General features: G+C 30.8%; 1 protein-coding gene across 4 annotated transcripts in view; it reads right to left on the bottom strand.

The window, feature by feature from the left end:
- Positions 1 to 14,206, bottom strand: part of ZnT77C (Zinc transporter 77C) — a 192,089-nt gene that overhangs the window by 52,202 nt on the left and 125,681 nt on the right. For all 4 annotated transcript variants that reach the window (XR_012758335.1, XR_012758334.1, XR_012758333.1 and 1 more), the window contains one exon: positions 6,254 to 6,361. Coding sequence is in view for 1 of the 4 variants with exons in the window: in XM_075379090.1 (XP_075235205.1) it covers positions 6,254 to 6,361 (108 nt within the window). In the remaining 3 variants the exon portion in view is untranslated. The remainder of the gene's footprint in view (positions 1 to 6,253; positions 6,362 to 14,206) is intronic.

Below are 14,206 nucleotides of genomic sequence, written 5' to 3'. Positions count from 1 at the left end.
AGAGAAACATATAGGCAAACTATGATACTGGCAATGGTACGGTGATCAATCACTCCTTTACAAAGGAAACGTATGACGATGTTACAAACTTCTCACATCCATTGACAAATTGCATTCCAATTTAGATTTCATTACAAAATATTAACGTGACAAATCAATCTCCTTTCTAGTCCTTATCTTATCCAAAACAGAAAACAAGCATACTTTTACAATATGTGGAAAACCTAAAACAACTTGCAAACAAGTACTTATCTGCAACACACCTAACCGCCCTAAACGCACAATGAATGTGAGTATTTTATTCATATTACATTACCAAATACCCGTAAATGATTTCTTTGTAGCTGACAACTACGCTTAAGAATCCAACATAATACAACAATCTGGTGAACAAACGGGTACCTGTGTGCTCTTATAGACAGGGCTACAAAAAATAAAATAAAGGACAGAATCAATAACGCACTCGGTAAACACTTGTATGTTATCTAACATATAAAAACCAATACCGATTCAAAATTGCCAATAATTTCAGGAAAGAAGGTAATTATATAATTTTCAGAATAACAATCAAAATATGCACTGATAAAATAGCAAGCTGAGGACAGTATATAAATTAAACTTCAGTGATTTTATTAAAAATACATTGAACAGACCCGATGTATATTTACCCACAAATAAAAATAACGCATAAGAAAAATATAAGAAACTTTACATATAGACACTACACAGAAAAACAGTCAATTTTTTCAACTCAACTCATGAAAATAATTGAAATAAGATAACCCAAATCACGCGCGCGCACAAACACACACATTAACATCAACGGACAAGTTTACCAACAGGGCATAAATATACATTTGGACAACATGAGATTCACAAAAAAGAGATTTCACAAAAATAACATATTGAGTGTACAAACACAGTATATATCAAATTATTTAATTACACGCTTAATGAATTTCCTATCGTTTTAAACACGAGTGACATAAACTGTATAATCACCAGATATTCTAATGAAGAAGAAGCTGATAATTATATATGAAATATGTTGGAAGAGCTCTTTCTATTTAATCTTAAAACAAACTGTTTATAATTTTGAATAACTTTAACTACTACATTTTTGCATAATGTTCTAAGTTCTTAATTAAAATGACTATAGATACCGATTTATATCGACTCAGGTTTAGGTATTCCCTCTTCTCAACAGAAGGAAGTAAGTCATTGATGATTCAAAGAAGGACTATCCTTTCTAATGAAATATAATATGATGTATTATTTTTTAATATAAAAATGTATAAAGAAAGATGTGAAAAAAACAGAGATGGAGAGAGTTTTTGAGGATCGGTGTGTAAAGTTGTGGATGAAATATAAAAAAAAAAATAAATGGAGAGAGGTCCATGATATGTTTAAGAGGAACTGATTTGGAAGTTGTTACATTCAGCTTGTTTAAGAAACATCTCTAACAAAGTTGCTCTCAAAGGTTTTTTTACTCTACTGCAGAATTTTACTGCCGGTTCGATAATTTAAGTAAATAGATGTTATGAAACTGGTTTTTACTTTTTGAGATGTAATTTTCCCATAAAAAATTAATTTAATACTCCTGTTCAAATTAAAAATATATAGTTTAAATATTCTGACTAATGTATAGTCAAAGATAATGTAAACTATTTATGTTATTTGTATTCTAACACTTTGAAAGCATGGAAAAATGTAAAAATGATATATTATGTAAGGAACATTTTACAAATGTCTGCTTTGTTCCATCACATCGTATATATATATATATATCCCACTGTAAGTACAAAATATTTGTAATATAGCATGAAGTATAGTGTATCATTAGACACAATTCTTTTCTGTTCTTGTACTATTCAGTATATAAAGAATATGTATACTGTTATTATTATACAAAACATTACTGCTGTTAAGTAGCAATAATTATTAATTAGTATTAATAAACAGCAATAAATAATAAATAGTAATTAGTATACCACTACTATAAACAGTAATAAATATTAATTAGTAATGGTTACGTAGTGTATATATGTGTGTTTAGTTAGTATAAATAATCAACCGGCTTTTTATATTAACATATAAAAAATAATGAATTGCTGTTTTATAGACAAAATATTTACTTAATTATCAGTGATCTAGTCCAATAACGTACAAGGATAAATCAATATAAACGGGTTTTTTTTGTTTTTTTAATTTATTTATTGAAAAATAAAAGGTAAATATAATTAGTTTTTCTACATAGTTTCTTGCTTTAGAAATATTTTTTTCCAGCTAGAAAGAAGGTTTTTATTGCAGCATAGTAGAATGAAGCCAGTTGCGTCAGGAGGCAATTGCGCACGAGTCCCTCCGCGCCATTGTCATCTTCAAATTGTTGCCCTCCTACAGCTTCTTTCACCGGCCCAAACAAATGAAAATCGCAAAAATAGCATGAACACATTTTTTTAATATTCATTTTTATTATATATATATATATATTATGTTTCTGTGAGCATTCAGTTGTTCTTGATAACAAATACTAATTTTTCTGATTTAACTTTCTACCATCAGAACATTTAAGAATTCATATATTTCAGAATTCCTGATGAACCAGGTTGAATTACTGACCGATCGCAAAACCTTATTTTGGAATCTCTGCTGCATTTCTATATTTGAAATAATTAGTTCTTTATACTCCAGACCTGTGTATTCCGTATGTCCATATCGGCTTCAATATCACTTTACAAATTAGGAGTTTGCTGTCAGCGGATAGTAATGAACATCTTCCTGCTAAATGACCTAGTATTTTGAAGTAAATATTGAGCTTTTGGTGGCATTATGACGACTCCGGGTAAGTCTTCTGTTTAGATGCAGACCGAGATATTCGTTGTGTTTTCATCTGATATCTATTCATTATTTAAATAAACAGTACAATAAATATGTTATCCTAATCGATATATAATAATAGATTATTAGATCGCATTAGGTACTAGTTTGCGCTTTACAAACAGTTAAACTGCCGATCTCTGCTACAGAGTGCTAGCGTTTTGACCTTTCATTCAGGGCCCTGGGTTTGGATTCCACTCAAATATGGCATTTTTCATACTCTGAAAAATTCCCTTTCCATATTCCCACATATAAGCTTCAAAGGTTTGGCGGTGAATTAATTCATCGAGCAAAATAAAATAAAATATAGGTTAAAGAATTTTGATTTTGATATCGATCGATATAAAGGTCAACAGATCGAAATCTTGTAGAATCAATTAAATTTTTGTTCTATTAATTTCCTTAAAACTGTATCTCACACCTTACTTTTTCTGTTTACTCTGATTAATACTTTTCCTATAACACGGATAAAATTACATAACTACTCATAAAATTACAATGTTTTTCTATAATTATTCAGATTTATCTGATTTAAATATTTGCTCAAAGCAGCACAAAGGGGCATTGCGCATAGATATAGTAAGCTAAAATAAAATAGCATTATTACAGAATCAGGTTTAAAATATATGTTTTTTCCTACCTACTAATATAAATTTTTTTGTAAGAGAGAAACCGATGCAGAAAAAATACGGTCACACTCTATAGACATAAGTAGATCCTGTCAAACGATAAAACTTTCACGGTTGAAGAAATAATGGTAATGTAGAAGTACACCGGGTTGATATTACAGTGAGGTGTTTAAACTCATAAAATATGATAAACATTTTAAGAATAATCACCGAGCAGACTAGTGAAAGTAAAAAATAAAATGATTCACCTGTTGCTTTAATTAGCCAACAGTTTTAGTTTAATACTGGTTTACCAAACTTCTGAAACCCAACTTATAATTGTTTAATCAAGTTTTTGTCAGAGAAAGAAAATCGAATCTGTGTACATGTTACCCCTCAGATGAGATAATCGTCACAAACCTAAAAATAGACAGAGACAAATATTTTAGTAACAAATTAATTTACTTCTTTCCACGAGAAACATTGTGTCATATAAATTGTTTTCATTCAGGTAGGGGATTGTTAAAGATAAATATTATCGGTATAATCAGTAAATTATTATATCCCTTACCGGATCATAAAAAACTTTTTTTTTTAATAAAAAGAAGCTAAGTAAAACATTCTTACCAAAAAGAAGAATTTATCAATTGAAGATATAGCAGACTTTGTGAATGACCTGATAGAAAGATTTAGCGGGTCCGAGCATGTTAAACTGGATTTGAAAAGATCATGGTAAATTTAATACTTCTCAACATAAGAGAAAAAGCAGAAAACAGTTCGGATCGTGAATGCGATAGAACAAATGGTGGTTTGCAATATTGAACAACGATCGTCATATAGTGAAGGTATTTGCTTGAAGATTTGTTTTAATTCACAAAGTTAAATGTCGTGATTAATTTTAATGAACTACAACTATCCGTATTATCTTAATGGGGAAATCTATGAATAGACCTGAATCCTTCGATAATCTGGTGTTTAAACAAAATCATCATCGGATTAGGCTACAGATCATGATTTCAATTGATTCTGTATGCACAATTCTTCCTCAAAAAGTTTCTTCAATTTTTCTCTCTTTTTTATTAAAAAAATAAAACCATCTTTTGCTAGATTTTCTTCTAGTCTTTTTCCTATTACGATTAAATTAATCTGTTTTTATCAGTATAAGTATCCGCCTGATACTTTCTGTAAATGCCTAGACCATCTTAGTCTTCCGTATTCAATTCTCTCCAGCAGCACTCCAAATCCCAAAACCATTGCAGGGTTTTTATTCAATCTCTTTTCAAAAATACATCTTCTACTCTGAATCATTTATTAGAAAATGGACGTATAACTTGTGAATACTATATTTTTTCATTTCAATAGCACTTTCTTCTTCTAAATTAACACTTTTAATATTACGATGAAATTCCCTTAGTATCACCGATTTACTATTAATTTCATAATTGATCTTCCCATCCTCAGTATATACCTCGCTCAAAATACCTTAAATTTTTAACAATTTCTTATATTTCTCCTTGAATTAATGAAATTCTACAATTTCAATAATTCCTTGTCGTCTATATTTTATCTTTTTCTAGGCTAATTTAGATCCTCCACTTTTCTATTTTATTTTTTTTTTACCCAAACAGCACAACGATTATAATAAGTGTACAATAATAATAACACTAATTAGGGTCATACGGGTAAGTAATAAACTGTATTTCTTACAACCTAATAATTTCACAACACCTGAAATAAACACGTAAATAGTAGCTCCCTAAAAATTTTAAAATGCAAAGTAAATATTGAAATCATACCGATAATAATCTGATAAAATATGACTGATAATGACCAATAATCAGTCATATTTAATCGGATTCCTCTTGATCGTGTAATTTAACCGATAATAGGGTGAAGTTTTATTCCTATATACAATCTGCATTAATTAAAGGCTATCACCACATCATTAAATGTAAATAATTAAAAAAATAGTTATTATTAATGTTTTTTACGTAGTAAAAGCTAGTAATTTTTTCTAACATCAATTGTTAATGCTCTTTTCATTGAGATGTGTGAATTTTCTAATAATAATCAAAGATTTTAATTTTTACCCGTTTCATTAGTTTCCATTTTTTTTTTTTTTTCTTAAATCACTTACAATGTTAGGATTAGTACGACATATTTAACCTTCTGCAGTATAACTTCTACAACAGATCGCAAAGGAATGTTTTTCACAGAGATTTTTGACTGCTGGAAATAAACAGCTCGCAAAATATCGTTTAAAACTTTCAATCGGTTTAGAAATAGAAATATACAGACGGTAAATTAAACTAGCAAATTAACGGGGAAATTAAATTCAAATTAGTACTAGAAGGATCATATTCTTTTGATCGGTTTAATCATAAAGTACTTCAAAAGCAGAGTAGTTATATTCGTAGTTATAATACAGTCATATTCGTTATATTAGATACGGATGTTATTTATTCATATTACTGCATCAATAGTAAAGTGAATACCGTGGAAGTCACTTCACAGATATTCAAAATGGACTATATTATACTTAAATATTAAAAACCTATTAAAAGTAAAGACACTGATGTTATGTATACAAAGAATGCTTTTGCAGAACTAAATTGAACCGAAAATAGAAAACATATATAATAGTAAGAGAAATATAAGGTACGTGTCGACTTTCAGTCGTTTTAACAATTCATACACAATTTTAAATCACTGTATAACATAAATTTTATATCTACGGCAATAAATATTACCTGATATTATGTACTAACATTTTTAGAAGCGTATTTCACTGTTCCAAGAGGTACCGATAATATTTTTAATTCTTCTGTACTTTTCATTGTATCATCTGGTTTATCACAGCCTTTTCCTCTTCCGTACTGAAAAAAAATATATACATATATACAAAACGATTGTAATCTTCTATCGGTAACTGTTGTTAGTTGTAATATTGCATTGTAACTATTTATATCGACTTTTATTATACAATTAGCCTATTTATCGGTTAACTAAGTTACTAATCGATTAAATAAAAATAATCAATTAAACTAACCGATACTAGTTTAATTTCAAAAATTTCAACAATTTCAAGTAAGACAGGTATCGTAATTTTAGATTCGCAACTTTAAAGTTTAGCGAATATCTACTTCCGTCGATCCTAATAAGAACCTAGATAATTTTGTTCGCTTTGGTTTTACAATACAGCACACAGATTAGTTCTGATATTTTACGGTGCAGTACATTTGATATTTTCACGTACGAGTAACATTTTTTCAAGAATTTTTTGAATTTTAGTGGCTACATTTACCGATCGGGTTTTGTTTTTATCGGTAAAGATAAATTTAATTATTATTATTAATAATTTACTTCCATATTATAATCTGTAAAAGAAAGTTCGGTTAATACGTTAAGTTTTACGATTTATTTCTGTTGAATAAATTTTTCACAGTTGGTTTTTATTCTCATGTTCCGATTTTGGCCGTTAACGAGCTCGACCGAGATTTTCGGACGAGTAGTTTTTAAGGAACAATTTGAAAGAGAGTGGCGCAAAATTACGGCAGTATCGTGTCCATAAGAAAGTGAAATATATATATATATATATATTCACACACAAACATTTGAGCATTTGTGGTGTTGGGATCTGGGGATGTGTAACGCGAAGATACGTCGAAATTTTCCGGAAGCGAATCATGGTATCCATTACAATACGTAAGTTTCTTATGAAATCTACCTAAACCATTAGATGATCAAACAAAATAATGAAATAAACTATTTTGTAATTTGGGGGGTTTTACCCGTTTACAACCCCTTAAAATTGGATAATTGATTCGGTTTGAAAAATAGATATTTTACACAAAAACAAAAACGATAATTTATTTTTAATTATTAAAGATATTTTACTGATTTTGAAAAGAAACCATTTAAAACCACGTCTTCGTTTATATTAGAGTAAATCGTAATTATTAAATACCAAATTATTATTTTCAAGTCATTTAAATATAAAGTTAGGCATCGATATTAAAGTGTAAGCTGCCCTATCGTATTCGTATTGTATTATAATATATATTTTAAAATTTAAACCTGTTTTTCATTTTATAATTTATTATAAGCATGTCATCGCACGTTTATTATTCGTATTTTTTAATAAATTTTGTTTTTATAAGACAGGCATTTTTAATATTATTACGTTCCAGTAAATGAAATGTTTTATCTCTTTAATTTTTAAATAGCAACCGTAATAATATTTTTTATTACTTTAGACCGGGATACTCGTTTCTAATACGTCGACACTAGAATATAAACAACAACAAATACATATATGTAACCTTTTACTTTAGGGTTATTATCTGTTTTTTGTTTAGCCTCCGGAACTACCGTAAGGTATTACTTCAGAGGATGAATGAGGATGATATGCCTGAATATAAATGAAGTGTAGTCTTGTCGACCGTTCCTGAAATATGCGGTTAATTGAATCCCAACCGCCAAATCACCGGTATCCGCTATCTAGTATTCGAATCCGTAAAAAGGTTATTCTTGCCTTTGCTAGGATTTGAACCTTCGAACTCTCGACTTCGAAATCAGCCGATTTGCAATGACGAATTAACCGCTAGACTGACGCGGTGGGTTTACCGATTAAGCCTGCTACTCTTCAAGACCTGCCAAATCGAATTGTTACAGCGACGAATTCGATAACCGGTTACCGATACAAATAATTTGGGAACGATTAAAATAATTAACTGTTAATGATAAATCTCGGTTTTTACATCCTTGTACGAAATAAAGGAAGTATTGTGATCGGACCGGACTGCCCTTTGCTATAACTGCGGGAGCATTAGACACAAAGCCGACAGCTGTGCAGAAGCTACAAATGTCTAGACTGCGGCACCACAGGACACCGTACGGGAGGCTGAATGTGTAAAGGATCACCGAAATCTTAAAGTTATTAATGTCCGATACCAACAGAGGTTCACTCTTCTCGAGAATATCTAGGATATCGGTGAGCGGGGGAGAGGTTTTTTGTCGGAGAGGCTCTAGTGAGAGTTTATGTGGTGTGAATCACGACAGAGGCTGAGAAGATGATAACCGGTGAAGACTAAGAAGATAAGGGCGGGTGAACGAGGGGGTGAAGGATAGCCTCCTGGCACAGCCGTCGCACGTCCGCGCTTGCGTGGATGGGCGACGGTGATGACGCACGGAGACTCTGGATCCCCGAGCTCGAGACACCTACCGAAGCTGAGTATCGCTTAACTGCGGGTCCGGCCCCGGGAGGAGACCCGGTGAGACAGGAGGTTTAGTCGGTAGGGCACAGGCATACGTACGCACTCTCGGTAACATTTTGCGGGACCTGTTAGCGAGCCCGACACTCTGCCCGGTAAATGGAGTTGCTACGACTCACCTGAAAAAAAAGAAGGTATTTGTAGTAAAAGAACTTCATACTTGTCTCGTCTATTGTACTGTTGTTTGTTAATAAAAGACGTAGCGGTTAAAAGCGTTAAGAGTAGCGGGACTGAATTCTGCTTTTCCATTCTATTTATCTACCTGTAAATAAATCCTAACGATTTATCTAATGGATTTTGTAATGCGATAATACCGCCGGTATTAATGCCGTAGTTATTGTAATTATTATTGTGGAACTTTTTTTTATTGTCTGTTATTATTATTATCCTGATTATTATTGTGGCTGAACATTACGATTAATATTTGTTTACTTATTATTTTTCATTAGTCGCTTTATTATTGTCGCTTATTATTTTTATTATCACCTTTGTCATTATTATTGATCTGTCTTGTTTTACTAATGTTTTTAAACTGATAAACTGTAATTATGAAAACATTCTAAATTGTCAATCTCTCAATATCCTGACCGAGTCGCGAACACGTGAAAATATTATTTAATAATGAATTTTTTTTATTCAAATGTCCTTCAATTTTTTTCTAATTTAATAATCACTACGTTGCACTACGCAACCCGTTTTTTTTTGCCGATGTTATTTTTTCTTAGTACAAGTTATATTAATTTTATATACCTCAGTAAATAACCTTGAACTTCGCGCGCTCGGGCACACACAGGCGCGCATACAAATACACACACCCAATAAATGATAACTTCTCGGTTGGATTTTAAAATAACAAGAACCAAAAATATTCACATCCCAAATAAGCCGCTAGTCAAATAATAGAAATAAATATAAATACGCAGATAAAATATTTAGATTCCAAATATTCCACATTATAATTATTCAGGTATAAGCAATCAAAACAGCCGTTTTACAATATTACGAAACTATTACTTAAAATAAAACAAAATACAAAACAATAACATATCGTTTTGCCTTAAATGCCAGGTCAAGTGCAACTAAAACAAAAAAAAAAATAATAATAATCCAATCATATGTATAACAATATTGGACGAGACTCCAAATACACTGGCGCATCGGTAAATACACTCGTACCAGCCCATCATTTCCTACCGCACATACGAGTAGAAAGCAAACATACACAACCACACCCCCGCACAAATTAAATTATATGAAACGTATTACACTAGCATATAATCCGCTTAATCCGTTAATATCCAGTTTGTGGTTAATAAAATTTTTACATTCGGTAATACGAATCGTTTCTAGCACCGATCACCTGTTATTATTTATACATAATCCAAAATTTTTACCGGCTCATAATTAAAACTAACTCGCTATTAAAACGTTTATTATCATTTTTGTATTTGGATAAGGCTGTAACTTCATATTTTCGGTATTTATGAGTCTCCAAACGTTTTTTTAAATATTGCGTGGTTTGCCCTATACATTGTCCCTGACAGTCGTTACATCGAGTGCTGTATAATACGATAGACTGTTTAAGTTGTCGATTGACGATTTCAATTTAGGGAAAATGCGGTTAAAATCGTTTATAAATCGTTTATAAAGTTTATAAACATCATCGTTTGAATACCTGTTTCAAAACATTTTTTAAATTTTTTCGGACAAATTTTGAATATACGGAACGGTTATATAGTGTTTATAATCGTTTTCATCGCGCACATTAACTCCCGTGATGTTACTGTTGTTACCTTCAGAACTGATAATTTTATAAAAGCTATCGCGGTAAATGTTGCACAATTTTTGCGATGAAATTATTTTTTAACGAAAGATCTTTTGTTTCCTTAATCACCTTTCTTCTGTCGATCGGGTCGGAAAACGTTAAAACTCTTCTCGCAAATTTTTTTTCTATCTGCGGTTGACGGTATGGTGGTTTGGATCTATTTACTGATGCGTCACTGAATTTTGACTCGTACAATATTCTTGTACGTGCGATTAAGTTATGTTTTTTTTTTAATTGCACTTGATAAAGCCATTGAAAGTGAAACGTTGCGTTATTATTTTGTATTTTGTTTTATTTTAATAATATATCGTAATATTGTAAAACGGTTTTGATTGCTTACACCTGAAGAATTATAATACGGAACGTTTGCGATCTAAATCTTTATCCGCGTGTTTATATTTATTTCTATTATTTGCGTAGCGATTTAATTTTGTGTTCTTGTTATATATATTATGGAATAAATAAAATAAAAATATTTTTTTCCGCTTGTTTTTTTTTTTTAATTTTCTCACATTAGCGTTTTCACGGTGCGCATTGCTTAATCCTTTATGTTAAAAATGTTTTAAATAAAAACGTAAAATTTAAAAATGAAGGATGTAACTCCTTCGCTTATTCAAATTTCATCTGTTCATTTATTATTTTAATATTATCGGTTTTTATAATATGTATTTTTTCAAAAGACTGTGTTTTTTAATCTATTTATTATTATTTATTTCGAACGCTTTAAGTCCTGTAAATTTTAAAATGCTTTTTTGTTATATGTTGTGTGATCTGTATAATCTGATATTTTTGTAACCGTATTTTAACCGTTATATTCCACTTGTCTGTGCTTTATAACTTCAAATTTCGCATAATTTTTACAAAACTTTATCTGTTAATCGATCGTATTAGATAACGATTAATTTATAATTATTTTATTTATTTGTATAAGAAAATAATTAGATACACAAAGTTCAAAAGGTAATAATAATTTTTTTAATTTAACCCTAAAAAACGAAAAAATTTAAGTGTAGCAAGTCGGAATGACCGCTTTAATACAATTTTTAAAATAAATAATTGCTATAGAGTTAAACACTAAGAAGAACTTATGGAGATTTAAGATTTTGAACGGAGGAACATTTACATTTTTATTTACGTAGATAAAGAACGAATCGTAGAAATCGATGCGTTCAATTGTTAGTCAAATTTACTAAAAATAACCTTAAAGAGTCGCTCTATAACTCAAACATTTTTTTATTTTCACGCGATACCGATTTTTTTTATCGCATCACGTTAATAATATAAAATTTATTTTTAAAAGTCGCATATAGATCATTTCGAATATCGTACACGCGATCGTATTATATCTGATAGATTAGTACATTTTAAAAGGGTTTTATGAAATTAAAATTTTATTCCCTCGGCATAAGAAACAAAATCTCTTTTTAAATATTAAAATCGTTTTAGGTCTGTTTATTTATTATTATTTTGTTTTTTGTTTTTTTTATGTTTGTGGGCGAAAAACGCCTGGGCGTTATCATCGCCCGGTAGTTAAATAAGGGTAAAATAACTTCAAAATAATAAACAACACAGGGTGTAAACGTAATATTAACCATATAATAAAAATTTACTAAAACAAGCCAAGAAGGCAAAACAAAACCTAGAACTAATACCACATACAAAGTTGATATAATATAATTTTGTTAATCTACCGTTCATTTTTTATTATGAAAATAGATATTTTTCTGTTATGAATCATTTTTTTTTATAATAAGTTCAATTCATCGATCAATACCCTTCCTTTTTGTTAAAAAAAATTCACCTTGAACTTCACAACTTTAAATCGGATCGGAGCATTTACTGCGATTCTAACAGCGATTCTTTTTTGGCGCGAATTCAAGTTTCGTTTCTTATTTAAGTATACGTAGTTGTTAGAACTGTTTTATACATAAATATTTACTTAAGTTGTATACTACCATTTAATTTTTTTTATTTATAGAAATTCTTTCTAAGTTTTACGTTAATACGTAAGTGCAGAATAAATATTTTGATTAAAAAAAAATATTATTAAATCGTTTTAGCTTAACTTTAACGAGTTGCGTAGAAGCGATCGACCGTAACAAATATTCTATATTGCAAGGTCGAAACTTTGTTTACTGTGTAACAAAACGAAAAGATGGACATCCTTTGCTTTTAGCTTTCTGCCCTATATTTTGTGAAATCAGATATGTGTTTCAAAAAAAACATGTTAATTGTAAACGAATTAAAAGATCTTTTAAACGGCAAAAATTGGATCGTTCTAAGCAAGTACTGTAAAAAAGCACGGCGGTTTAGATAAAATCTAATTCAAAATTTGAATTATTAATTTAACACAGTATTACTGTTTCGCAGAGATTTATTTCGCAACTATTGTTCTCCTTTATTTTTAGTATCTTTAAAATAGAGTTTGCGTCATTCTAAATACGTGCAGCTAAGATGCTTAAATTGTAGATCCAGCAGTTTCAGTAATTTTCTGCCGTTCTATGGATTCGTTTTTAGTTTTTTTGCGTATTAAATTACTTTTATATTTTAAACGGTTTCAAACGTGTTCTGTAAAAAGGCTAGGCGATGTATTTACAGTCTAATTCAAAAATTTCATTGTTATTTTTACTTCGCTTAGGTGTATTTCTTATTTACTTACGCGTACTTTAATTTTTGTTTACGACTATAAATTAAAAGTATTGTACGGTTATTCTATTGTTGGTAACGCAAAAAATCAGGGTAACGCGGGTATTACGAATCTATTTATTATTTTTATATATTAATGTTAAACGTTAATTTTGTTTGCCTTTGTACATAATATCGGGTTATTCTGTTTAAGGAAAGAAGTCTGGGATTGTAGGCGCAGTAGTTTAATACAGCGCGTTCAAAGAATAACTGTGCACCTACATAAACGCGATTATATGTTGAGGGATTGCACTTCGTGCGCTACAAATAATCTTTTCTACAAAGGTCGGTAAAACTGCGTTGTGTGCAGTTAGCTTCTGCGAGTCGGTGACCTTGAGAGAGAAGGTGTATCTGTTCCTGGTTGTTCGGTGTACGTTCGTCGCCTTTGAACGCGATCGAACGTGTCTTTTCGTGAACGCTCAGAACGGCGTTAACTTTAAACAGCGAATATTTTTCTTCGAATAAGTCTTCCGTGAGCACGCAGATAGTGAGAGATCGGCTTCTCGTTAAATTTCCTGGTGTACCGGTACCTAAACGACATAGTGTAAGAGCGCTTATCGAGAAACTTAGGGAAACGGGATGAATAAAGGACTACGCGCGAAGCGGTAGACAATCAATACTCGATGAAGAACTGTAACACATATCGGCCGCTATCCGACGTATTCTCGACAAGTCCATGAGAAAGTCGGTGTTGCGATTGCATACGGGGCGATCGGTAAGAAGTTCAGTCTCGTGCCGCGTAAACTGAAAGCGGTTCAAAATTTAGATCGTGGAAGACGAATTTAATACTCTGAACGGTTTCAACAGTTTCTAGCCGACAATTCTGACGATATTCTAGATTACATTTTTTATGCCGATGAGACGCGTTTCATTTATCGGGGTATGTGCACGCAAGAAAATTCACGTTTATGGTCTGCCGCAATCCGCATGCCTTATGT

Source organism: Lycorma delicatula, chromosome 11 (genome assembly GCF_047948215.1).
Source record: "Lycorma delicatula isolate Av1 chromosome 11, ASM4794821v1, whole genome shotgun sequence".
In the NCBI taxonomy this organism is placed as follows: domain Eukaryota; kingdom Metazoa; phylum Arthropoda; class Insecta; order Hemiptera; family Fulgoridae; genus Lycorma; species Lycorma delicatula.
Note: the sequence above shows the minus strand (reverse complement) of the source record. Positions and strands in the feature narration are given on the sequence as shown.